This window comes from Neoarius graeffei, chromosome 17 (genome assembly GCF_027579695.1).
Source record: "Neoarius graeffei isolate fNeoGra1 chromosome 17, fNeoGra1.pri, whole genome shotgun sequence".
NCBI lineage: Eukaryota > Metazoa > Chordata > Actinopteri > Siluriformes > Ariidae > Neoarius > Neoarius graeffei.
The window spans coordinates 67,506,233-67,533,996 of NC_083585.1; the positions used below are offsets into that span (position 1 = coordinate 67,506,233).

At 45.6% G+C, this 27,764-nt stretch overlaps 1 protein-coding gene across 1 annotated transcript; it reads right to left on the reverse strand.

The window, feature by feature from the left end:
* Window positions 1–505: 505 nt before the first annotated feature.
* On the reverse strand, window positions 506–27,690 carry LOC132864470 (tripartite motif-containing protein 16-like). The gene is made up of 6 exons (XM_060897888.1): window positions 27,094–27,690; window positions 25,216–25,311; window positions 24,852–25,085; window positions 24,504–24,663; window positions 23,946–24,005; window positions 506–1,277 (listed from the first exon to the last, which is right to left on the reverse strand). Exons 1-6 carry the CDS (start codon window positions 27,676–27,678, stop codon window positions 745–747), a joined length of 1,668 nt encoding a protein of 555 aa, XP_060753871.1. The 5' UTR covers window positions 27,679–27,690; the 3' UTR covers window positions 506–744.
* Between the last annotated feature and the right edge of the window lie 74 nt (window positions 27,691–27,764).

Here is a 27,764-nt window from a genome sequence, read left to right on the forward strand (position 1 = left end):
GAAATAGAAAAGTAGCAACACAGAAATGTTCAAATTTTAATGCCCTGGTAATTAAACTTAACACTATTTTATTGTTTTAATTGATTGCATCATCTATTAGTTTTAAAGTACAAGGAACTATGACAAATGAGTTTAAAACATGGAAAAAAAAAAACATCACTGACATTAAATCAGGCATCTGAGAGGAAAAACAGCCCCAAATCAGAAAAAGCTGATATCGTATTTTGAAATTAAAACTGAAAACAATGATTTGTAAATAATCTTCATATGGATAGATTCCAAAACCTACAAATTGAGTCTGTATTTATTTCATATATTATTTTTTGAAGGGGTCTGAATACATTGAGTGCATTTTTTTGAACAGAAAATATACAACATTTTAAAAATTGTTCTTACACGCAGTAGTTTGAGGAAGTTTTATTTCTGAAGAAACAGATTTTGCCAAAGAAAAAACAGAATTTGAGACATTCTAAACTTTCATATCAGTGTAATAAATCTCATAATAGTGCATACATTTAAAATAGTCTGATAACATTTATTTTTTTCTAGAAATATCTTACATTCTGCATTAAGACATTTATTTATGGAACTTATTCATGATTAATCTATAAAACAGATGCACTTTGAAAATAATTCATTAGTGCCACAGTTTCTGCACACAAAAGTGTCTTTGTATTTCAGGGATAAATTCAATTTGACACCTCAGTTATAATTTTATTAAACATTTCAACTTTTACCAACATTTCATTTTTTCATCGGATCACAAAACCTCACAGATGAGTCAGAACCGCATACCCCGACCCCAGCGTATAGAGGCCGAGTGAATGTGGTGTGGACTCTGTGGAGGAGCCTCATCGTGTCAGAGACGCTGTAGAAGGACAGAGTTCCTGCACTGTGATCCACATACACTCCTATTCTGGAGGATGATGGACCTCGGAGATCAGTCTTAATGCTGTTGTGTTGGAAACAGACAGCGGAAGAAAAACACACCAGACTCCAGGACTGACTGTTGAATCCAAACGCACACTCCTCACCCCGTCCTTTCCTGCTGATCTCTTTATATGAGACTGATATTACAGCATCACCCCTCCACTCCACCTCCCAGTAACAGCGTCCACACACACTCTCCTTACACAACACCTGAAACCAGTAGTCAAATCTCTCTGGATGATCAGAGTATCGCCGTTTTTTCTTACTGCGTGTCACCGCTCTGTTCTTCTCAGACAGAATGAGTTCAGAATTTACTGTGTTTGGATCCAGAGTCAGATAACAGGAACCTAAAACAATAAAATATCCACAGGTTAGATGTTAATCACAGGATTTATAAGAAGTGTGTGTGAGACACCTGTCTGTCGTGAGGCTCCGAAGCGCGTATGGAGTAGAAGGGGGTGTGGCATACGAAACCACGTAACCGATGACGAACGAGGCCTCGGCTCTATATAAAATCTGCAGGGCTCCGAACCCATTCCCCTCTGTAGAGACGAGTGAAGCCATCTGGACGCCATCTTACCACTCACATCACGTGGATTTGGTTTGTGTGTTAAACCGTCGTATCTGATCAAATTTGCCCCAAGAAAAGTATCTCCTGAGTTTTTCCTTTCATTCCCTCCTCTTATTTTCTCAACTTCACCCCCCATTCCTTATGTAACCCTGTTGAAATTTGTTCATGAGAATATAAATGAATAAGTTCTTAGTTGAATAAATAGAATTTAAGATTAAAATGTTAAGATTCATTGACCAGCAATGAAGTAATGATGTTGCGGAATGAGAGAAATGCATACTGTATTGGGTAATGTTAATGTTTAAAGGAGTTAAACAAATGTTTTTTTTTTTTATTTCCTAACGAAGTGGGTTTTTTCAGTTATTTATTTGAGGTGAATATTTTTTCTTTCCAAAAAAAAAAAAATCCTTATTTTATAGTTAAAACGTTTGAGTTTTATATTGTGGTTTGTGTTTGTCAGAATTGTGAATTAACGTGTGTTGGAAGCGGCGCGTGTGTGTGCTGTGTGTATTTTTCTCCTGAGGTATTTTCGGTTGTCATGACAACAGTTTGCCTGAAGTAGCTGTTAGCTAATGGTTTTGCTGACTGACTTCACAATTCGTTTTATTTCTGGAACTTTGGTGAATGAGCCAATCACATTCGAGGTCAGAGGACAAGGAAGTGAGGGGAGAAAAGTGAGAAAAACGGATGGAAAGGAGCGAGACGAGGAGTGGAAACAGAGTGATGACCAAGCAAGACATGAGAAGCGTGTTGTTTGATATGGAATGAAACACGAAGTTTTAAGTGATATCTACACCATTTATAGTGAAAGTGTTCAACCAGGACTCTTAGAGAAACTTTAATGGTGGTAGTTCTGTCAGTTTGAGTGAAATGCTCATCACAAGAAGACAGAAAGAAGTTTAAGTTAGCTGCTGACTTAGTGGCTAGTATTTTTGCCCAGACGTTGCTAACAAGCTAGCGACCAGCGACCTCAACTGGTAAAGCCGGTGTGGAACGACTGCGAACACAAAGACCCCAGTTCAACCGACACTTCCCCACATTCCCGAGGTTTAGATATCCGATATGTGTCGGTCCATACAGGTAAGTTCGCAGAGGTAATGTGATAATGATCAGCAGCAGTAAAGTGAAAAGTGCGCTGTGCATTACTTGCGAAGGTGTGCGTCTACACCGTTAAAAATAACTAGTTAAAATTGTTGTAGTAGCTGACGAGCATGTTTTACCAAACAATAAGCGGTCTTCTTGATGTAATAAGAAGTGCATGTCAGCAGTGCCTGCCTCGCAGCGTCTCCGCCATTGTGGGTTAAATGCAAAGGACCAATTTCATATAGTGGGAATATTTTATAATGACCTAACTAACCATTTTCCCAACTTTTTGTCTATTGACTCAATTCACCCTCCCCATTGAATAAGCAAGTTTAGAGAAGAGAGTTCCTATTGTTGCACCCATGAAATGGACAGGAATCCGTCTTCAATTTGGCAACTTTATTCGTCCCCGGTGCTGCGTTATTTTTTTTTTAAAGAGTTTTTCTTTTTCTTGGAGCAGCATGGACTCGCACAGTATTGTGGACACGCACATGTCAATAACAACAACAAAAAAAACCTCACTGGTTCAACCTTGACCTGCAACACGGCTGTGCGCAGAGTGATGACGTAAGCGAACTATAAATCAAAGTGAAATTATAAAGTGTGTGAATAAATTAAAATGAAAAATGAAATTAAAATATACTAATGTACATTCTTCAAAAAAATAAATCTATACACTTAAAGGTATGAAATATTTCCTGGTCGCAACACCCTCCCCCACTGAAAAAAATGTTGCCTAACATTTTCCTATTCTCTTCTATCCAACTATAACTAACAACATGCATCAACAACAGAACACGTGGTGAAATGTCAGTAAACAGGTCAGCATTCAACAAACTACACATCACAGGATTAGGGTCTGCCTTCACTATTCAGTGTCTCTGTTTCTCCATCTTTTCATCAATGTCCATGGCAATAATACAAGACTAAGTGTTCATAGCCCTTTAGTATTGAAGGGTTAGTAGTCCATAAAACTATTGGTGGGCCCCCCAATCTTCACAAAGGGACAAGGAAATTACCACATATACCCAACATTATGCTTCTACACATTTCAATGCCATACACTCAGCTAATTTACCCGAATACATGCACAATAACATTTATTGCTACAATGTATGCCACACTATTCTCTTCTGTTATCTGGTCAGACAGTAACCCGGCTGTGTTTATTATTGCTCGAATAAATGTTCAGATTTCCTGTTTCTATCTTAACAGTAGTGTGTGTATTTTAATACTGATATGAATGCATCACTATGAACTTAAGCTAACTTATTTTTCTGTAACTTTAACCACTCCAATGAAAAGGATACATGAATGATGATCTGGTTGAGGGATCTCGGCTGACTTCTGGGACCCCCTTCACACTGACAGGGCAGGACTTCAGCAGCTCAAGGGTCGGCTGCCCTAGCTGGGCTGTCTGGCTCTCACTGGTCTCTCTCTTTCTCTGTGTCAGCTTCCCTCTGCTCCTCCTAAGACTCAGCAGCAGATGAATCAGTCTCTCTCTCCACACAGCATCCCTCCTCCAGTTGCTCCTCTTCAGGATTCTCCTTCAGTATGATTACCTCCTCAGGTCTTTCTCCCAATCTTTCCACCCCCGGCAGAACTCCTCTGCTTCTGGATTGAGGTTAGGGTTGGCTTGTCTTTCTGCTGTCCAAAAATAATACTCCTCATCACTGGAATTGTCTGTGGCTGTCAGGTGAGCATCACTTTCAGCTTTCTTCTTTCTTCTTGCTGTAAACTTAGCTTTTTTTTTTCCATTTTCTCTCTCTCTCTCAGATTGGGACCACTGACGTCTGGCTTTTCAACCAGGTAAGGACATGGAAAAAGTAGGTTAGGATGTAACACTTTTTTTATTTAAGTGCTCTTTCCACCTCGACTTCTGAGTCTCTTCCAGTGTGCGCAACATACCCAGTAGCGTCCTGTTGAAGCATTCGGCTGGATTGGCTTGGGGATGGTACAGGGAGGTGCGGGAATGGCGAATAGCACAGTAACTTTGGAGCTTGTGAAAGAGATTGTTTTCAAACTATTTTCCTTGGTCATGGTGTATCTTTGAGGGGAAACCAAAGCACATGATGAAGTCATCAAACAGTTTTTTGGCTGCAGTCTTCCCAGACTTATCCTTGGTTGCATAAGCCTGTGCATACTTAGTGAAATGATCCACCACCACAAGGATGTATTCCTCACCTCCCTTACATTTCTCTAAGTGTACATAGTCTATGGATATCATCTCGAATGGTGCATTAGTCTTAATGGTCTGTACTGGTGTCCTAGTTACTCTGTTTGGTTTCTTTCTTTTTAAGCAGCAACACACCTGAGTAACATAGTGCTCCATTTCCTGTCTCATCTTGGGCCAGAAAAAGCGTTCCCTGGCAAGAGAAACCAGATGACCTGCACCTAAGTGTCCCATCTCCTCATGGAGGTGCTTGTAAATAACAGGCTTCAGGGAATCAGGAATGACTAGCTACATCCTGTTTACTGTCTCTCTCCTGAGGATCCTATCTCCATCAACCTGTAGAAGGGGCCACTCTCTGAGGAACACTCTGACAGCTTCACTCTCTGCCAGCTTGTGTTTGTTTCAGCTAGGGGTGTGTTTTTCAGGACCAAGACTCTGTTTATGACTGGGTCTGCATTTTGGGCCACCATGATGTCTTCCCCTGCAAGAGGCTGAATTGGCTCAGAGACACAGGTCCCTTCTGGTAGCGCATCTGTATTACAGGTAACATCAGAGATCCAGTTAACTTCCCCAGTCTTTTCTCTCTCCAGGCCTTCTCCAATTAAGTCAGTTACTTCTTGTGTGCACTCCTGTGTGCATTCTTCCCTGATTTCTTCTATCTGCTTTGGTCTTCGTGATAAGAAATCTGCATCTCTATTTACTGATCCAGGCCTGTATTTAAGAGTGAACCTGTAATCGGACAGTTCTGCCACCCAGCGATGTCCCGTTGCATTGAGTTTTGCTGACTTGGTGGCATATGTCAGGTGGTTGTTGTCACTATAGACAGTGAAATGAGGTGCATGAAACAGATAATCACGAAAGTGTTCTGTTACTGCCCATTTTAGTGCCATGAACTCCAATTAACTGAGTGTAACTTGTAGTTTCTCTCTGCCGCTGATAGTGTTCTGGATCCATATGCTATTACTCTGAGTGCTTTCTCTTGTCGCTGATATAAGACTGCACCCAAGCCCTCTTCTGAGGCATCGACATGCAAGATGAATGGTTTCTCCATGTGTTAGGGTTTTGCTGGGATTCGAACCTGGTTCGTTGGTGTGATAATCCAGCAAACCCCCACTAGGCCACCAGGGGGATGACTCAAATGCAGAGGCGTGAGGCGGAAGCAGAAAAAGAATCAAAAGGTTTATTTAAACTATATACACTATATACAGGGCAAAACAAAAGACAAAAAAAACCAAAGAGTATAATCCAAAAGAAAAGCAAAGTGCAAAAATACAAAAGCTAAGAAGATCAAAAAACACAGTACAAAGGAAACTGGAGATAAACATAACAGCACAAAGACTCCGTGACAAGAGGACTGAACTCAGGGGTATAAATACACAAACTAATTATCTTCACCTGTGTCCTTAATTAGGACTAACAGGCAATTAACAAAAAAAAAACACAAAACACAGGAACAGTGGCGGCCTCTAGAGGCCAAAATAAATATGACATGAAAAGGAAATAACAACGGCCTCTAGAGGCCAAAACAGTCCAAGTCCTAACAGGACCCCCCCCTCTAGGAGCGTCTCCTGACGTTCCCAGGGCGATCCGGATGGGCCGAATGGAAGTCCCGACACAGTTCTTTATCCAGGACATCCCGAGCAGGAACCCAGCAGCGCTCCTCAGGACCATAGCCCTCCCAGTCCATCAGATATTGCAACCCGCCGCGGACCCGGCGGGAGTCAAGCAGGCGATGCACAGTGAACACAGTCTGCCCCTGGAAGATGCGGGGGGGTGGGGGGTTCCTAGGGGCAGGGGCATACATAGACGTCAGGTTTGGTGTTCTTGGAGCCGGGGCGGTATGAGAGGGTGAAGTCAAACCGACTGAAAAACAGGGCCCACCTAGCCTGTCGAGGGTTCAGTCTCTTGGCTTGCTGGAGGTACTCCAGGTTCTTGTGGTCAGTCCAAACCAGGAATGGATGTTGTGCTCCCTCCAGCCAGTGCCTCCACTCCTCAAGGGCCAGTTTGACCGCTAGCAGTTCTCGATCCCCCACATCGTACCGGGACTCAGCAGGACTCAGGCGGTGGGAGAAGTAAGCGCAGGGGTGCAGCTTTCCTTCCGAACGTTGAGAGAGCACCGCGCCGACACCACTGTCCGAGGCGTCCACCTCCACGATGAATGGTTGGGAGGTGTCCGGGAGAACCAGAATGGGTGCCGTGCAGAAGCGGTCCTTGAGGTCTTTGAACGCCTTTTCTGCCTGAGGAGACCAGCCATAAGATCCACCTGTCCCTTTGGTGAGGTCTGACATGGGTGCTGCCACAGAACTGAAGTTCCTGATGAACTTGCGGTAGAAGTTAGCGAATCCTAAGAACCGCTGAACCTCCTTAACGGACTTGGGAGTAGGCCAATCCCGGACGGCCAGGGTCTTGGCAGGGTCCATTTGGAGTTGGCCTGTCCGTACAATAAATCCCAGAAAGGAGACCTCGGGAACATGAAATTCGCATTTCTGGGCCTTGGCGAACAGATTGTTCTGTAGCAGCCTCTGGAGAACCTGGCGGACATGGTGGCGGTGCTCCTGCACGGTCTTGGAAAAGATAAGGATGTCGTCGAGGTAGACAAAAACGTATAGGTTAATCATGTCCCTTAAGACGTCGTTGATTAGGGCCTGAAAAACAGCTGGTGCGTTGGTGAGTCCGAAGGGCATCACCTGGTATTCGTAGTGCCCAGACGGGGTGTTAAAGGCAGTCTTCCACTCGTCTCCCTGTCGGATACGGATGAGGTGGTATGCGTTCCGTAGGTCCAACTTGGTGAAGACGGTGGCGCCTTGGAGCAGGTCGAAAGCTGTGGACATCAGCGGAAGGGGATATCGGTTGCGCACAGTGATCTTATTCAGGCCCCTGTAATCAATACATGGTCGGAGCCCCCCATCCTTCTTGCCGACAAAGAAGAAGCCGGCTCCAGCAGGTGAAGTGGAGGGTCGAATAAACCCAGAGACCAGGGCATCTTTGAGGTATTCCTCCATGGCCTTGCGTTCTGGCTGAGAGAGTGAAAACAGTCTGCCACGAGGAGGGGTAGTCCCAGGGAGCAAGTCGATGGCACAGTCGTAGGCCCGGTGCGGAGGAAGAACGGCGGCCCTGCTCTTGCTGAATACCTCCTTGAGATCCCAGTACTCTGTGGGAACTTGAGATAACTCGGTGAGATCAGGGGGCTCGGCAGGAGACACAGGAGAGCTAGAGAGCAGACAAGAGGCATGGCATGCAGGGCCCCATTCCACAACCTGGCTTGTTACCCAGTCTATGCGAGGGTTGTGGCGAGTAAGCCAAGGAAGGCCTAGAATAACTGGGAACTCAGGTGAAGGAATCAGGTGCAGGGATATTTCTTCCTTGTGACCTTGAGACTGGAGGAAAACTGGAGAAGTAACTTGGGTGACTCTTCCATCACCTAACGCTTGGCCATCGAGGGCAGACACAGACAGTGGGACTTCAAGAGGTGCAGTCGGAATATTGATGCTTTGGGCGAAGTGAATATCCATAAAGTTCCCAGCCGCCCCTGAGTCTATCAAAGCTTGACAAGAGTGGACAGACTCACCCCAGGAGATGGAGACCGGGATGTAGATTCCTTGGCCAGGGAGTCCGGGAGAGAGGGTAGGCCCCATCACAACCCTCCCTCGGCTGGACGGGGCGGTCCTTTTCCCAAGAGTTCGGGACATGATGCTCTGAAGTGACCAGGCTTGCCACAGTAGATGCAGCACTTGTCCCTCCTTCTGCGCTCCCTCTCAGATGCGGAGAGGCGAGTACGACCCACTTGCATGGGTTCTGGACAGTCACTGAAGGAGGTAGACGGTCTCCAGGTAGAGGTAGGGAGGCTGGGGGGGCTCAAGGCTTGGTGGCGTTCTCTCATCCTGTTGTCCAGACGAATAGCATGTGAGATGAGGGTTTCGAGGTCACTTGAGCATCCAATAGAGGCCAGACCGTCCTTGATGGGGTCAGACAGACCATGGTGGAAGGCTGACACCAGGGCAGTCTCGTTCCATCCACTTACTGCTGCGAGTGTTCGGAACGAGATGGCGTAATCTGCGACGCTTCCTCCTTGCCGGATGGACATGAGCTTTCGGGCTGCGTCGGTACTGATGTCTGCCTGATCGAAGACCCGAAGCATCTCTTCAGAAAACAGCTGGAAATCAAAGCACTCAGGTCCCTGTCTTTGCCAGATAGCAGTAGCCCAGGCTCGCGCCTTACCAGCTAATAAGGTGATCACAAAGGCAATCTTGCGGCGATCCGTAGTGTAGGTGGTAGGCTGAAGCTCAAAGGTGAGTTGACACTGGGTAAGGAACTCTCGGCACTCACTGTGCTTGCCGTCATACCTCTGTGGTGCAGGAAGGCTGGGTTCGCGAGGTGAAGAAGGCAGCATTGCAGGAGGCACTGGAGCAGGAGTGGGAGCTGGATCAGGAGCAGGAACTGGATCAGGGGCAGGAGATGCAGGCAGAGATGTCAGCTGTGCCAGGGTTTTCCCAATTTGCTGAAGCAGTTCCTCGTGGCGAGCGAGGGCCTCACGTTGGCTGGTGAGCGTACGTCCATGAGCGTCCATGGTCGCTCCGAAGCGTGTCAAAGCTGCCATAATTCCCTGAAGGTTGGCCGGGTAGACAGTTGAAGCAGCCTCTGCTGAGTCGGTCATGACGGAGTCTTTCTGTTAGGGTTTTGCTGGGATTCGAACCTGGTTCGTTGGTGTGATAATCCAGCAAACCCCCACTAGGCCACCAGGGGGATGACTCAAATGCAGAGGCGTGAGGCGGAAGCAGAAAAAGAATCAAAAGGTTTATTTAAACTATATACACTATATACAGGGCAAAACAAAAGACAAAAAAAACCAAAGAGTATAATCCAAAAGAAAAGCAAAGTGCAAAAATACAAAAGCTAAGAAGATCAAAAAACACAGTACAAAGGAAACTGGAGATAAACATAACAGCACAAAGACTCCGTGACAAGAGGACTGAACTCAGGGGTATAAATACACAAACTAATTATCTTCACCTGTGTCCTTAATTAGGACTAACAGGCAATTAACAAAAAAAAAACACAAAACACAGGAACAGTGGCGGCCTCTAGAGGCCAAAATAAATATGACATGAAAAGGAAATAACAACGGCCTCTAGAGGCCAAAACAGTCCAAGTCCTAACACCATGTTTGGATACGCCATCACAGGTGGGTTTGTCAGTTGATCCACTATCTTTTCAAGAACTTCCTTGTGGATTTCTGTCCACTGGACTGGGTGAGATGGTGGAAGTTGAGTAGATCGGCAGCCAGTTCTTTGTTTCTTTTGATGTTTTTCTTTTGCTCAGATTTGGGCTTTGCTAAAAGCTCGTACAAAGGTTTTGCTGTCCTGGAGAAGTCTGGTATATAGGAACTGTAATAGCTGAGAAAACCCATCAGTTTTCTCACCTCACGGACTGTGGCTGGTGTCTCATGTCTGAGGGCCTGCACAGCTTCCACGTCCTTGGGATTCATTTTATACCCCTCTGCGGAGACGACTCGACCCACATAACAGACCTCACGTTTGAAAAAGTCACATTTTTATGGTCTTAACTTGATTCCACACTGTCTTTGTCGCTGCAGTACCCACCTCACATTTTGGATGTGTTGGTCAAAGCTGTGGCTGAACACCAGTACATCATCTAGATATGGGACACAAACCTCATCCCTAAGGTCTCCCAAGAATCCTTCCATGTAGCACTGAAAAGCTGCTGGCACGTTCGTGAGCCCAAATGGGATTCTGAGCCATTCATAAAGTCCCCACGGTGTTATAAACGTGGTACAGTGTCTGCTTTTCTCACTCATGAAGCCCTGGTGATGGGCCTTTCCCTGGTCTAGGACCACGAACCAGGAGTTGCCCCCCAGGTTTTCCAGGATCTCCTATATTCTGGGAATAAGATGACAGTCAGACAGTGTTTTTCCATTCAGCAGTCTGTAGTCTATGCACAAGACTCCCATCTCTCTTTCTGACACACACTACAGGCGAAGAGTATGAAGAGCAAGATTTCTGTATCCAGCCACAATTGAGTAAGTCCTGTATGTGTGTTTTCACTTCTTGGTAGAGATGTCAAGGAATTGCATTGTATGTTTTCTGGACAGGGATGTTGTCTTGTAGCTGTATGTCCATCTCTAAATCTTTGATGCACCCTGTGTCCCAATCATCTTTTGCAAAAACATCACACTCCTCTCTGAGCATCTGCTGTACCTGTTGCTGTTGGTCCTCTGACAGATGACTCAGGTCCACAGGTGGATCCCAGGACTCACTCTGTGCAGGTTCACCGAATTGCTTCACTGGAGGTGCAGTGCTGCTGCTTGATGAGTGAGGGTCCCTGTCCCTCCAAAGGCTTTGTTTCCAGGGGGTAGATTGCTTCAACAACATGCAACCAGCCTAGTGTAGTGCAGCCACAGAGTGTGATATCCTTGTCAGTCAGGTTTTCAACAGTCACTGTAATTTTTCTGTCATTTTCTTGCAGAAGGTGAATTAACTGCTCTCTAATAGTTAGTCCTGTGGGCCATGGCGCCTCCTGATTTGGCTCCAACATAGCATGTGAGCCACTTATCACCCTCTTGCTCAGCTGGCTACATTCCACTTCTATGACTTTGTGTTTTGGTATGGTAATGGACCGTCTGCCCAGTCTGGCTATATGGGGACTGCTTTCAGACTTTTGTTCCTTTAAAACAGATAAGACAGCTCTTGCAGTTTTGCACCCTACCCCTAGTGCCAAACAGAGTCTTTGTACCATGTGACCAGGAAGGGTGCAGTCTCTTGATTCACTGTTTACCAATGTCAGCTCTTCGATCACATTAAATCCGATGATGGGGCATTCAAGGTCATCACAGGCAACCAGAATTGAGACCAGCACTGGTTTGTCACTCATCCCAGACACTGCATTTTTGGACAGGGTAACTTAAGTTCCCATCCATCCTTCATAAGGAATATCTGTTCCATTGGCTGCTGAAAGGTCCAGGTCTCCCTCCTCAAGCAGCTCCTTCACTGGGCTCACCTCAACATCTGGCAGATATTTTCTTTTCCACTCCGCTCCCACAATTGACATTTGTGAACCGGTGTCCCACAGCACTGCCGTCTCAACATCACCAAGGGAGGCTTGAACCAGACATCTCTTCTCTACCAGCTTAGCAGTTTGTTGTTGGTTACCAGTGAGAGGTGCTTTCAGGTTGAATTGGTCCACGTTCTTTGTCGTTTCTACAGGATGTACCCAGATTTCAATCTTATTCGAAGTGGCTGAGATCTTTTTAGCCCGACAGCCTGCCACCCAATGTTCAGTGCTGCTACATTTATAACAGTGACTACATCTTCCCTCAGGATTGGACACCTGACACTGCTGACATCGTTTGGTATCCACTGCCCCTGACTGGGGACAACTGTTCTGACTTGGTTGCTCGCCAACTGTCATTGTCTTAGGTCTTGGAGTCTGACTGAGGCTTGCAATCTGAACAGTGAGGTTTTGGATAGCTTCGTATATCGTTAGCCTAATAGCATAATTGCCCAAGTCATTTTTTTGGCCAAATTGTGATATCTGCCTAACTTTACTCTCCTACCACTGCTGCATCACCCTGCCTTATTGCCTATGTCCTCAGCCTATCAGAACGCATTTTAGAGTCCAAAATCACTATCTGCCTTAGTCATCTCTTTGACTTAGGCATTTTTGACGCTTGTTATCCAAAAACATTCAAATATGACTTAGGCAATTATGCTATTAGGCTAATGATATGGCTTTGTTACCTTGGTCCACTTTTTCCATCAGCGTGTCACGTTTGCATATTTCGTTCTCTTTATTCTTGTTTTTTTGGTTGTGTGTATAACTTTCCTTCTCAGTGTCCTCATTTCCCTCATTCACTGCTGCCACTTTTATCATCCTTGTCTTTGATGTGGTTGACAACTTGTTCTGTCTCTCCACTTCCAGGGTGTATGCAGCTGTCATTTTCTCCAGAAGGACTTCATCGGGTGGCACGGTGGTGTAGTGGTTAGCATGGTTGCCTCACAGCAAGAAGGTTCTGTGTTCGAACCCAGCGGCCATCGAGGGCCTTTCTGTGTGGAGTTTGCATGTTCTCCCTGTGTCTGTGTGGGTTTCCTCTGGGTGCTCCAGTTTCCCCCACACTCCAAAGACATGTGGTTAGGTTAATATGGGATGGCCTTGGGCTGAGGTGCCCTTGAGCGAGGCACCTAACTCCCAACTGCTCCATAGGCACTGTTAGCATGGCTGCCCACTGCTCTGGGTATGTGTGTGTGTTTACTGCTTCAGATGGGTTAAATGCAGAGAGGAAATTTCACAAATGTGTGATGAATAAAGTTGTGCTTTCTTTCTTCTTTTATTGTTGGGTCCTGTAAGTATGGCTTTAAGTCTGTTCGAATGGGGTCATCATGGAGACCACTGATTACTGTTTGGAGGAACTGATTTTGGATCAGCTCTGAGCTGTACTTTAATCCAAACTCAACTCTTTCTGAAGCAAAGATGATTTGCTGTCTCAGGTCCATGGCTCACATCAGAAACTGGATTGGCATTTCCCTAGATTCCTGAACTGCGCGAGTGAGGGAGTGATACACCTCTGTAGCATCTTTCTCAATATAATGAGTCCTTAAAATCTGTCTCAGAGCTTGTAGTGTCAAATCAGCCCTACTCTCAAGGTAACTTTTCAGCTTTGTTCCTGGGACTATGGCTTGGATGACCGCTTCCACAACTTCCCCCTCATCATATCCTTTTCTCAGCACCCTTTGGATTTGTCTTTCCAAGCTGGCATATCCCAATTTGCCCTTCTGATTAGGTTCTCCGATTTGTCTCACTATCTTAAACTCTTTTCTGTAGAGTGGGTGGAAAAATGTGGGGTTTATAACAGGGACAGTGACTGATTCTGTGCACTTTGGGGCAGAAATGTGCTCAATTTCTTCATCAGGGTTACTGGGTGCAGTATCGCCTTCCCCCAGCAGGTGGTCCTGGTGCCATGTTTGTTCATCTTCTGATCCGCCATTACTGTCATTCCTCGCTTTTAAATCATCAATTTTGTCCATGAGCTTCAATAATAAGGACATCCCTTCATCCTCTAGTGAAGTAACCTCCTCACTCTCTAACCACTGAAGGATAATCCTCCTCAGCTTCCGGAAACTGAAACTTCCGGTTTCCGGTTTTGAGTGAACACTGGTGCATTTGGCTGCCGCTACTCTTCGGTCCCGTATTTGTTTGTTTATTATTATTTTTAGCATTTTACTTTCACGCTATCTGTGTGTTTTTATTTTCCCCTAATTTTCATTGGAGATGGGTTTCTTATCTCGCGCTTCCTTGAATGTCATCTGCAAATACTTGCCTAAACAGTAACGTTACCTGTTGAGCGGATTCCTGGATTACCTGTGTCAGACTTCCAACGCCCTCGGAAACCTGCTTGCTCTTGACATCCTAAGATAAGCCATCTGCTACTGTTGAAATCAGGAGATAGACTGTGTATTGACTGGGGATTCATCTTATCTACCTGTCTGGACTTTAACAGGAGTTTACTGAACTGTTGGTCAAACTAATGGACTAGGCTACTACTAACGCTGACTACCCTGTGTAGTCCTGTTCTTTTGGGTAAGTCTCTTACTCGCTACGAGGGTAAGTTTTTTGTTTGAATGAACTACTGCTCTCCCTAGGGTTGGCTATTTCTGTTGCCTGCCCTCTGGAGTGTCAAGTATCCTGTTGGCTAACGTGTTAAGGGCACAGGTGTCTGTCTAGCTGTTCTGTGTGTAGCCTACGTTTGCTCGCTTGGATGGTGCGTGCAACAGTGATTCTACTCTGGCTCCTTCTTTTTGATCTAAGCCACCGACACCGGCTTTACAGTGAGCCAAAACTTTTGCATTGGCTTTCCTGGGACTTCTCCATGGCACTTAAATATTCGTCTGCTTATCTCCACTATTTGGGGAATAAAACATATAAGTTCCCTGACACTCTGCTTGCGCACAAACATCTTGGGTTCCTGCATCGGCCTAAATATATACCCAGGGGCTCTGGACGGACGTTTGCTCGCCATCAACATCCAAACAACGTTGATTCGTTTTGGAGCTGGAATCGTAACATCAAGCGGACTGTCGTTGAAAGGCACTCTGTTGACTTTATGAACTTGTGTCCCATAAATTTCAATAAAACTTCGCAGAATTGCCCTTCCTCAATAAATGCGCAGTTTGTTTTATTAAATGTGTGATCTCTTAATAAAAAAGCACCCTATATTAATGATTTGATCACTGATGTTGGCATAGATGTATTATGTTTAACTGAAACGTGACAAATACCAAATGATTTTCTGGCTTTAAATGAAGCTACTCCTGTAGGATATGAGTATATGGAGAAGCCACGGTTAACTGGGCGGGGGGGGCGGTCTTGCTGTGATCTATCGCTCCAGTTACAGGATTGTATCTATGCCCTTGCAGGATTTTTCATCATTTGAATGTCTTGCTCTGAAGTTTACTGGTGGTCTACCTTTACTGCTTTTGCTCATTTACTGGCCTCCCAGAGTTTCCTCTGTTTTTATTAATGAATTGTCTGAGCTGCTTTCATCTGTCAGTGCTCTGTGTCCATCTATACTGGTGCTTGGTGATTTGAACATTCATGTTGACTCAGATAACTGTGATTTTGCTAAAAACTTTGTGGCTGTCCTTGATTGTTTTGATTTCACCCAACATGTAGATTTTCCCACCCACTCAAAGGGTCATATCTTAGATCTTGTTTGTACCTCTGGCATTACACCATCAAATTTATATTCCAGAGATTTCTGTGTTTCTGATCACTTGGCTATTTTTTTTAATATTGCTGTACCTGAGCCTCTCCATCGTAGGCGTGAATTTTGCACCATCACATACAGGAACACAAAAAACATAGCTACAGCTGATTTATTTAACACACTACATCCTATTCTGACTACTAAATCATTAAACTCATCCCCTGAGGAGTTAGTCATGCTCTATAACTCTCACCTTGCTGACTCTCTCAATCACCTTGCCCCCCTGAAGACGCGTACTGTCTCTTTCTCTCACTCTGCTCCGTGGTTTACACCTGAGCTTCGTAAAATGAAGGCTGCTGGTCGGCAGCTGGAGAGACTAAGTCGTAAAACTGGCCTGACAGTTCATGCACTAGCATATAGTAACCATGTCTCTGCCTATAAAGAGTCTCTAATTGATGCCAAGACCAGCTATTACACCACCATTATTCCCAGAGAGCTTTTTTCTTCTGTAAACAAACTTATTTTGCCTGCTAAAAACTTTCCTCTTACTCCTTCCACTGATCTTTGTTGTAAATTTCTTGAATTTTTCCAAAATAAAATCAACTCCATATACAAGCAGATCAAATCCACTTCCATCACTCCCTCTAATGTCCCCTTTTCCTGTCCACTACCAGTTGGATCTTTCTCTGCTTTTTCATTAGTTGATGAGCAGTATGTCTTTGGCTTAGTATCTAAATCCAGGCCTACCACCTGTCTCCTCGACCCTATGCCCACCTCTTTGGTCAAGATTTGCCTGCCAGTTCTCTGTCCCCTGCTGGTTAAGATAATAAACTCATCCCTTTCAACTGGATTAGTCCCTCAGGCTCTCAAAACAGCAGCTATCACTCCTGTCTTGAAAAAACCTGGAGCAGCTATTGATGATTTTAAAAATTAATCACCCCATTTCCAATCTTCCCTTCATTGCAAAAGTCCTTGAGCGTATTGTTGCCAATCAGCTCCAAGAGCATTTAACTCAATATAATCTTTGGGAGAAGTTTCAGTCTGGGTTTAGGCCATGCACAGCACCGAGACTGCCCTGGTCAAGGTTGTCAATGATTTGCTGTTAGCTGCGGACACTGGCCATGTCAGTATACTTGTTCTCCTCGACCTTACAGCAGATTTTGACACTGTATGTCACAATCTTTTATTGAGCCGCTTAGAAACTCTGCTTGGTATCACTGGTTCTTCTTTAGCTTAGTTTAAATCTTATCTTACCATGAGAGAACAGTTTGTGTCAATTGGAGATTTTAGATCCCCGAAATCACCCCTCCTTCATGGTGTCCCTCAGGGCTCTGTCTTGGGACCCTTATTATTTGTAATATACATCCTTCCTCTTGGCCACATAATATAGCATTATGGGCTTAACTTTCACTGTTATGCAGATGACACCCAAATTTATATTCATACCAAACCCTCTCACCCACTCCCTCCGTCTAATCTCGTTGTGGCAGCGGGGGCATGGTCAAGCGCCGGTCTGTGACAGGAGGGCGGAGTCAGGGAAGGTAAGTGGCAGAATCACTACACCTGACAGCAATTAACCTGTGTTTGTGTGTCTTCCCAGTAACCGCACCCTATTTAAGGAAGCAGAGGGAGAGCAGAGGGAGAGCTTCCTGAGACAAGACGACAGTGTGTGTGTGTCTCGAAAATACGTTTTGAAATTGTCAAACTGAAAAGTACGGCAATAAAGCCCTCTGATTACCTTGATCTCTGTCCTGCTGTCCTCTGTGCTCCACCCACACATAGGGAACATACTACAGTGGTGCCGAAACCCAGGGAAAAGTGGAGCACCAACCAAGCAGCCCCATGGAATCCTCCCTGTTCGCCGACCTGGTCCACGCCCTCGCCACGGCTCAGCAAAGCCAGCACCAGGCGCTCGTCACACTCCGAAAGTAACAAGAGCAGCACTTCGAAGCCCTGGTGCTGGCCCAGCAGGAAGATCGCGAGGCGTTCCGGCACCTCCTCGCGTCGGCGGGGTCCACCAGCGCTCCGGCCGTGGGCCCGTCCCCCCTCACTGTCACCAAGATGGACCTGCAGGACGACCCCAAGGCGTTCCTCACGTTGTTTGAACAGGTCGCCGAAGCCTCGGGGTGGCCGATGGAGCAGCACGCGGTGCGCCTCCTCCCCCTGCTAACGGGAGAGGCACAGCTGGCCGCGCTACAGCTCCCCGCCGACTGGCCTACGCGGACCTCTGCTGGGCCGTCCTCCAGCGCGTGGGGCGCACACCGGAACAACAGCGCCAGCGCTTCTGCGCGCTGCGATTGGAGGAAGTCGGCCGGCCATTCACGTTCGGCCAGCAGCTCAAGGACGCCTGCTGGCAGTGGTTGAGGGCCAACGATCGCGACGCTGAGGGAATCGTCGACCAGGTGGTACTGGAACAGTTCATCGCTTGCTTACCAGCAGGAACCGCGGAGTGGGTCCAGTGCCACCGCCCGGCGTCACTGGATCAGGCAGTCGGGCTGGCGGAGGATCATTTGGCGGCTGTTCCAGCGGCAGGACAACCGACAACGTCAACCCTTCTCTCCTCTCTCTCTCTCCCCTTCCTTCTGTGTCCCGTCCTCACCCCATTCCCCCACCACGGAGACGGGGGCCGGCTGTACCCCAGCCGACCCGCCGCACCCATGGTGCCCTCCCGTTTCTCCCTTCTGTGACTGTCTCTCCCCCCCCTCAGGTGAGTGAGCCCCAGAGCACCGGTGCAGAGGGAAAGCCCGGGCCGGTTTGCTGGCGCTGCGGGGAGCCGGGCCACCTGCAACAACAATGCACGGCAATGGAAGTGGGCACGGTGGTACGGATCCCCGACGCGCCAGAGGCCGCCCTCGATCGGGCCGGAGCGTATCGCATACCAGTGAGTGTCCAAGGGGCTACATATCAGGCGTTGGTGGATTCTGGTTGCAATCAGACCTCGATCCGCCAAAGCCTGGTTCAAGACGAGGCATTGGGGGGAGCACAGGGGGTGAAGGTGTTGTGTGTGCACGGGGATGTTCACAGCTACCCTTTGGTGTCGGTCCACATATTTTTCAGAGGGGAAAAATCTATAGTGAAGGCGGCGGTTAATCCTCGCCTTACCCACTCTTTAATTTTGGGGACTGATTGGCCGGGATTTTGGGGTTTAATGACGTGCCTAGTCAAGAGTGGGTCCTGCCATTTGACAGGGGGAGGTCCTGGTGTCGCTTTGGCGGGAGCAGCTGTCGCAGAGCCGTCTACGTCATCTCCACGTCAGAGTGAGGAACCGCCGGCTCCTCCTCTCTCTATTGGGGAATCCCTCGCGGATTTCCCATTAGAACAATCGCAAGACGAGACTCTGCAGCATGCGTTTGACCAAGTGAGAGTAATCGATGGTCAAATGCTCCAGCCGAATGCCACCATGTCCTTCCCCTACTTCGCAGTTATGAAGGATAGATTATACCGAGTGACGCAGGACACTCAAACTAAAGAGCGAGTCACACAGCTGTTAATTCCGAAGAGCCGCCGGGAATTGGTATTCCAGGCAGCTCACTTTAATCCCATGGCTGGACACTTAGGGCAGGATAAAACACTAGCCCGAATAATGGCCCTATTCTATTGGCCGGGGATTCGCGGCGATGTTCGTAGGTGGTGTACGGCATGCCGCGAATGCCAGTTAGTAAATCCAGCGGCCATTCCAAAAGTGCCTTTGCGCCCTCTTCTGTTAATCGAGACCCCGTTCGAGAGAATTGGGATGGATCTCGTTGGGCCATTAGATCGGTCAGCACGAGGGTACCACTTTATATTAGTTCTGGTGGACTATGCAACGCGATACCCGGAAGCAGTGCCTCTGCGTAATATCTCAGCATGCAGTATTGCGGAGGCACTCTTCCGGGTCATCTCCCGAGTTGGAATCCCGAAAGAGATTCTGGCTGATCAAGGCACCTCGTTTATGTCACGTACACTGAACGAACTGTATGGGTTGTTGGGGATTAAGCCGATCCGCACCAGTGTGTATCACCCACAAATGGACGGTTTAGTAGAACGGTTCAACCGCACCCTCAAAAATATTATTAAAAAATTCGTGAGTGAGGACGCACGTAATTGGGATAAGTGGCTCGAGCCCTTGCTGTTCTCAGTGCGAGAGGTCCCCCAAGCCTTACTGGGGTTCTCCCCGTTCGAATTATTATATGGGCGTAAGCCACGCGGCATCCTAGATGTGCTGCGGGAAAATTGGGAGGAGGGACCTTCACAAAGCAAAAGCGAAATTCAGTACGTTATGGACCTGCGTGCAAAACTCCACACGCTCACCCACCTAACTCAGGAGAATTTGCGGCAGGCCCAGGAACGGCAAGCCCGCCTGTACAACAAGGGTACGCACCTTAGAGAGTTCACTCCGGGAGATAAGGTACTCGTACTGTTGCCCACGTCGAGCTCCAAATTGATCGCCAAGTGGCAAGGACCCTTTGAGGTCACACGGCGAGTCGGGGACGTGGACTATGAGGTGAGGCGAACAGACAGGGGTGGGGCGCTACAGATTTACCACCTCAATCTGCTTAAACTCTGGAACGAGGAGTTCCCCGTGGCGTTGGTGTCGGTAGTTCCGGAGAAGGCGGAGCTGGGGCCGGAGGTTCAAAAAGGGACATTGGCATGACGTACCTCTCCGGTCCCCTGTGGAGACCACCTCTCCCCGACCCAACTCATGGAGGTCGCCCAGTTGCAGACCGAGTTTTCGGATGTGCTCTCGCCCCTGCCCAGTCGCACTAACCTCATAGAGCACCACATAGAGACGCCCCCGGGGGTGGTAGTGTGTAGCCGCCCTTACAGGCTACCCGAACACAAAAAAAAGGTGGTTCGGGAAGAACTTCAGACCATGCTCGAAATGGGCATCGTCGAGGAGTCCCACAGTGACTGGAGCAGCCCAGTGGTCTTGGTACCCAAGGCTGACGGGTCGGTCCGGTTCTGTGTGGACTATAGAAAAGTCAACGCGGTGTCTAAATTCGACGCGTACCCAATGCCTCGTATTGACGAGCTGCTCGATTGACTAGGCACGGCTCACTTTTATTCGACACTGGATTTGACGAAGGGATATTGGCAGATCCCCTTGACTCCATTATCCCAGGAAAAAACGGCCTTTTCCACACCGTTCGGCTTGCACCAATTCGTCACACTTCCTTTTGGACTGTTTGGGGCGCCTGCTACGTTTCAGCGGCTGATGGACAGGGTCCTCCGCCCCCACGCCACCTATGCGGCCGCATACCTTGATGATATAATCATTTATAGTAATGACTGGCAGCGGCACTGACAACACGTGAGGGCCGTCCTTAGGTCGCTGAGGTGAGCGGGTCTCACTGCCAACCCGAAGAAGTGTGTGATTGGGCGGGTGGAAATACGGTGTCTGGGCTTCCACTTGGGCAACGGGCAGGTGCGTCCCCAAATTAACAAGACAGCAGCAATTGCGGCCTGCCCGAGGCCCAAGACCAAAAAGGGGGTGAGACAGTTCCTGGGGCTGGCTGGCTACTATCGTAGGTTTATACCTAATTATTCGGACGTCACCAGCCTGCTGACTGATCTCACTAAAAAGGGGGCACGAGATCCGGTCCAGTGGACGGAGCAGTGCCAGCGGGCTTTCTCTGAGGTAAAGGCTGCACTGTGTGGGGGGCCACTATTACACTCCCCTGACTTTTCTCTCCCTTTTGTGTTGCAGACCGACACGTCGGACAGAGGGCTGGGGGTGGTGTTGTCCCAGGAGGTGGAAGGGGAGGACCGCCCCATCCTGTACATTAGCAGGAAGCTGTCGGTGAGTGAGGGGCGCAACAGCACAATCGAAAGAGAATGTCTAGCGATCAAGTGGGCGGTCCTCGCCCTCCGTTACTACCTGCTGGGGTGCCCTTTCACCCTCTGTTCGGACCACGCGCCCCTCCAGTGGCTCCACCGCATGAAAGATGCCAACGCGCGGATCACCCGTTGGTATCTGGCACTCCAACCCTTCAATTTCAAGGTGGTCCACAGGCCAGGGGCGCAGATGGTCGTGGCGGACTTCCTCTCCCGTCAAGGCGGTGGGGGGGGGGGTCGGCTGCAGGCTGGACGGCCGCCCGGCTCGAGTCGGGCGGTGGGGGTATGTGGCAGCGGGGGCGTGGTCAAGCGCCGGTCTGTGACAGGAGGGCGGAGTCAGGGAAGGTAAGTGGCAGAATCACTACAACTGATGGCAATTAACCTGTGTTTGTGTGTCTTCCCAGTAACCACGCCCTATTTAAGGAGGCAGAGGGAGAGCTTCCCGAGACAAGACGACAGTGTGTGTGTGTGTCTCGAAAATACGTTTTGAAATTGTCAAACTGAAAAGTACGGCAATAAAGCCCTCTGATTACCTTGATCTCTGTCCTGCCATCCTCTGTGCTCCATCCACACATAGGGAACATACTACACTCGTCAACTGTCTAAATGCTGTTAACAACTGGATGGTGCAGAATTTTCTTAAATTAAATCAAGCAATACCAAAGGTCAACAAAACATTTTCAGATTTTCTTGCTTCTCCGACAAGCAACAGCTTTCTTCTTAGTCCTACATGGACACAAGAAATTCAAAACATTTTTCTCGGGCTCAAGTCTGGAAAAGCTTGTGGCCCCTTTAGTATTTCTGTAACACTGCTCAAGATATTAAACTCAATAATCCCAAAGCCTGTGGAGATCCAATATCACTTCTCCTTTACTTCTGGTACTGGTCCTGATTCTTTTAAACTTGCTCATGTTAGACCTGTGTGTCAGTTTTTATCAATTATTAGAAAAACTCATGTAAAATAGACTGAATACATGTCTAGAGAAGTTTGATTTAATATATTCTGGTCAGTTTGGTTTCCATGCCAACCGTTCTATAGAACATGCACTTTTACTAATCACTGATAAAATCCAAAGAGCAATTGAAAATGGCAAATTTTCTTGTGGTATTGTTCTTTGTCTGAGTAAAGCCTTTAATGATCATGATGATCATGATATTTTGAAAGCAAAGTTATATTCTAATGGCATCCGTGGGATTTTCCATGATTGGTTTGCCTCATATCTATCAAATACACATCAGTTTGTTTCAACAGGTAATATTTCATCCAGCTCTTTACCAATTTCATATGGAGTACCACAGGCTTTGCTTCATGGCCCCCTTCTATTTCTCTTATACATAAATGATTCTATGAACTGCTCCAATATATTTGATTTTCATCTTTTTGCAGGTGACTCAAATTTATTCCTGGCAGATTCATCTTTAGATTCTCTGGAAGCCAGGGTAAATTCTGAATTAGTCAATATCATTGCATGGCTTTGGGCAAATAAACTCTCTCTGAATGTCGACAAAAATTTTGTTCTTTTTTAATCCGCCCCAAAAGAAATTGAGCAGAACCATTTCCTGAAAATTAATTATAAGCCGATTAAACAGAAGAACCACATCAGGTATCTTGGAGTAGTTTTCGACTCTCACCTCATCAGGAGGAAACACATCCACCAGTTGAGCAAGAAAATCTCCAGAGGCTTTGGAATTATTGCTGAGCTTCATCACTATGTTTCTCAAAGTATTCTAACTCAGCTGTACTACTCTCTTATTTATTCTTTTTTAATATATGATGTTACAGTTTGGGGGAATACTTATGAGACTACCCTTTGACCATTAACTGTACTCCAGAAGAAAGCTGTCAGAATTATTAATTTAACTTTTTTTAATGAACACACACCTCCTATTTTTCAAAAGCTGGAGATGGTGAAATTCTCTGATTTTATAGATTACTCAAACAGTATTTTTACGTTTAAATTTCATTCTAGTTTATTTGCTGCCTGCCTTTGATTACTTTTTGACACTTTTAGCATCAAGGCACAAGTATAAAACTTGACTGGCTTCGAGATCTTCATTTTGTGTTCCTTCAGCCAGAACAAACGATGGCAAGTTTAATATTCGCTTCAAAGCTGCTGCTCTCTGGAACAGTATTGATGAATCTTTCCAGAATCTTAGCTTCAGCAATTTCAAGCATTCTATTAAAAGTACTATTATCACTTCAGATTAGCATTCCTTTCTCTTTTCCTCACACTGTCATTTCATTTTTCCCTCTTTTTTATTGTTTTTTGTTTTTGTTGAAATATTGTATTTTATCATTGTGCTTCTGTGCGACTAGCTTTCTTCTTTATAACAATAATCCATTATTTTTTCTGCCTCGTAAGATTAGATTACTAGTTATTTCTAGGCAGCATTTTGTCCTTCGTATGGATTAGATTTCTATGTGTGTAACTCAATTTCTGTGTGTGATATAAATAAACTATTATTGATACAACACAGAGAATGTGTAGGTCGAAAGAAAGAAAGAAAGAAAGAAAGAAAGAAAGAAAGAAAGAAAGAAAGAAAGGCCGGCCATCATGCGGGTGGTCCTCCTCGGAGTTGAAGAGTGTGTGTGTGTGTGTGTGTGTGTGTGTGTGTGTGTGTGTGTGTGTGTGTGTGTGTGTGTGTTTTACACCTACACTGCAGGAAATCTTCTCTGCTCTGTGGTTTTGAGGGTAAAATCATGTGAACTGCTGCAGCTGTGGAGACACAGAGACAAAATGGAGACTGAAAAATGACACGAAAACAGTTTAAAACATGAAAATGAAAAATTAGATTCCTCACTGCTCTCAGTCAGACACGATTTAGAGATCGGCCAGAATGTCATCACGCTGTGCAGCATTTGAATGTAAGAATCATGAGAAGAAGCAAAAAACTTTTCCCAGCTGAAGCTCTGACAATGTGTGTGTTTTTAATTTCTGATTGATTTTATGGAGGAATTAAGGCCTCGGTTCTGATCTAATGTTCATCATATTTGTTATGTGTAAAGTTCAATAAGATTAGTTTGTGGATTTGTGATTAAGGTCCTGTTTATCTGGGAAATGTATTTGTAATTTGCACGTCATTTCTGAGGCTAATACTAATCCTTTGTGATTTGATGCAGTTTTGTTCCTGCTTCCTTCTTATTTCTGTGATATGAATTTTATGGCTCTCTTTACTGTGATGCAGAACAAATGTTTGTTTGTTTGTTTGTTTACCTTGTGGACGGATTACATTGAATTCCTCCTCACAGATTTCCTCGACTCGTTTTTTCAGATCTGAGAGAGATTTCCTCACTCCATCAAACGAGAGATGTTGATTGACAGTGAAGCTGGGTGAGTCGTCACATCCAGGAGAAACACAGAGAGACGGGAAACTCTACAGAGAGGAAACACAGAATAGAGAAGGAGAAAAGTGTAGGAGAGGAACGAATGAATCTCAGACTGAATCAGACCAAAGACACACTTGGGATCTCAGACAGGAACATTTATTGTTGCTGTAATGAGCTTTTAGGAGGAAACTTTGTGAGGAACAGCGCCCTCTGTAGATCAGACAGTGAGTGTTACCTGGAGGAAGTGGATGTGATCGTGTGTGTGTGAAAGCTGCTCCAGCTCAGTGACTCTCCTCTGAAGATCAGCAATCTCCTGCTCCAGTTGCTTCAGGAGTCGTTCAGCTCGACTCAGTTCAGCTTTCTCCTGAGCTCTGATCAGCTCCGTCACCTCCGAGCGCTTTTTCTTCATGGAGCTGATCATCTCAGTAAAGATCCTCTCACTGTCACCTACTGCTGCCTGATAACGCATCTGTTAGAATTCACACACACACACACACACACACACACACACACACACACACACACACACACACACACGTGTTGGATGTCTAGAGGGAGACGCTTTCAAGATAAACCCTTTGTGTGTTTTCACTCCTCACCTTAATAGTGTCCACAGCCTGTTTCACCTCCTGCACCTCCTTCTGCTTCTCCTGGATCCTCTGCTGGGATTTCATCTGCTCCTCCTTTAGCTCATTCTGAGAACAAATAAAAATATATTTAAATACATTTAATCATTTTCTACAGAATTATAGTAATAAAACTAAAAATAATAAAATTATAAATGTAATCCAATGAAAATCAGAAACATTGCCTCTAGAACTAACTAAAATAAAAAAGAGACCCAAAATAAAGTCGCTTCTATGTTCGTATTGATTCGGCACTTATTAAATGATGAGTTCTGGTTTTGTGTGAAAATGGCAGCAATAACAATGTTATTTGTGTTACACAAACATTCACATCATTCAGCAATATTCTCTGTCCTGAAATACACCATGAATCCACCGACATTCAGAAAGATCAAGTTCTTACTTTATTACCTCTCCACCATTAAATGGGGTTCTGAAATAACTAAAGGTTGTGATAAGGCCAAAAAAAAAGTGTGTTTCCGGTAACCCGACCGAGCGAGAATTTCTGCGTCGAAATTGCCGACCGTAAAGTTTTTATTACAAATTTCCCTCGATATTTTAGTGTAAGCGGCGTTAGTTTGTCATAATTTTTTGTTTCAACGCATTCAAGTTGTGAAAGAAACGATAAAAAGTAAAATGTTTCGCCACTTCTGTCAGCCCTCCTGCATAAACATGGAAGCGCACTTGTATACTGAAGGAGGAAGGCAAAACAGCAGAGGCGCCTCATTCAAGGCTGTAATGCAAATCGCTTCCTCTTCAGTATTCAAGTGCACTTCCATGGCAGGGAAAAACACTACATTTTGCCGCCTATGTAGTCCCCTTTTTATACAAATAGGAGTCATTCAGGATTCAGCCATGTTTTTGCTCAGTGTTTTTGCTCGACCCAAGTTCTACAGTAGGCTAGGCCATCTGCTTTTAATGGAAGTAGCCTAGCCTAGGACGTTATTTTCACGTTATTTCTTGATAAGGTGTTTTCACGTTATTACATGAAAATATATCATGAAATAACGTGATTCATGAAATTACGTGATGTTATGTTATTACATGATAAATATATTGTAAAAACATGATAACTTTGTTCACAATATCTTTTCACGTAGTTACTTGATTCTAAGCCAATTTTTTTTGAGTGTGGCAGCAATACGCTTCCGTAGATCATAACTCGAACTCTCGCGATATTTTTTTATTCGTTTAAAGATTTAAAACACTTTTATTTTATTATGATGTGTGGTATAAAGGATTCTGTGCTAAAATACTATTTTGTAAGATGTTTACTTGTGTTAATTTTTTCGAACAAAATAAAAAAAAAAAGAAAAAAAAACTTTTTCCTACCTACCAACCTTATTTTAGTATTTCATGTTACCTGAAACACACTATATATTTTTTTGGCCTAAAGACCAGGCCTGAACACTAGCTGTTGTCAGTAAACACAGTGCCACACGACACAGACACACAGCTCAACGCTCAGTCCTGAACTCGGGTTCGTGTCTGTGGGGAGATTTACATGCTACATGGCTGGGTGGGTTTTCTTCAGGTTCTCTGGTTTCCTTTCAAATAGAAAAAAACCCAAATAATTTAAATGCCAACACTAATCACAACAATGAAGAGCTTGAACACAGTCCTGTGAGCTCTTTAGCTGGAAAATGCTGTAAGAAGGTTGTTGGGTGTTTAAAGTAATCGGATGCTCGAACCTGTTTAACACTTCTTTAGAAAAATACACTTTGGCTGGGAAAAAAATTCACTTCACTACGAGCGACAGTAAAACAACCAATCAAATCAACTGAACAGAAATTAGATTAGAAATATTATTTGTATAAACAGAAATGGAAAATAATGATGTCCAATTTTCACCTGTTTTTCATTTCTTTCTTTTTCAGCTGCAACAGTATCATGGCCTCTGTGCTGCTCAATTGCACACAAAGAACAGATTAAGTTTTGGTCAGTACGACAGAAGAACTCGATCAGTTTATTGTGCTGAGAGCAGATCTTCTTTTGGAGCTCTGCACAGGCTTCAACTAACTGGTGCTTCTTAAAGGCAGGAGACTGATAGTGAGGTTTAAGATGTTCTTCACAATAAGAGGCCTGACACACCAGACAGGACTTGACGGCTTTGTATTTTCTCCCAGTGCAGGAATCACACTCCACATCTCCAGGTCCAGTGTAACAGTGAGCAGAAGAAGCAGCTTGGAGTTCAATCTTCTTCAGTTTCTCCACTGCGTTAGCCAAATGCTCGTTTGTGCGTAGAAAAAGCCTTGAGGAGAAAATCTCTTTACACTGGGGGCAGCTGTAGACGCCGTTCACATCCTCCTGATCCCAGCGGTCATTAATACACACCTTACAGAAACTGCGACCACAGGGAATCGTTACAGGATCCTTCAGGAGATCCAGACACACTGGACAGCGGAAGCGATTTCCAGAAATTTTGGCTTTTTCCATTTTCCTGCACTCACACTCTGTGTGTGTGAGAAAGAGAAACTGAGTTTTGTTTTCTCTGAAATGAACTTCTGCTTCCTCTTCTTCTT

Bases quoted from the DNA above. Each gene is read 5' to 3' on its own strand.
- LOC132864470 (XM_060897888.1), bottom strand. From the start codon at position 27,678: ATGGAAAAAGCCAAAATTTCTGGAAATCGCTTCCGCTGTCCAGTGTGT. The intron at 25,086-25,215 runs GTGAGGAGTGAA...GAATTCTAACAG, and splicing joins AGGCTGTGGACACTATTAAG to ATGCGTTATCAGGCAGCAGT. The intron at 24,664-24,851 runs GTAACACTCACT...TCCTCTCTGTAG, and splicing joins ATCACATCCACTTCCTCCAG to AGTTTCCCGTCTCTCTGTGT.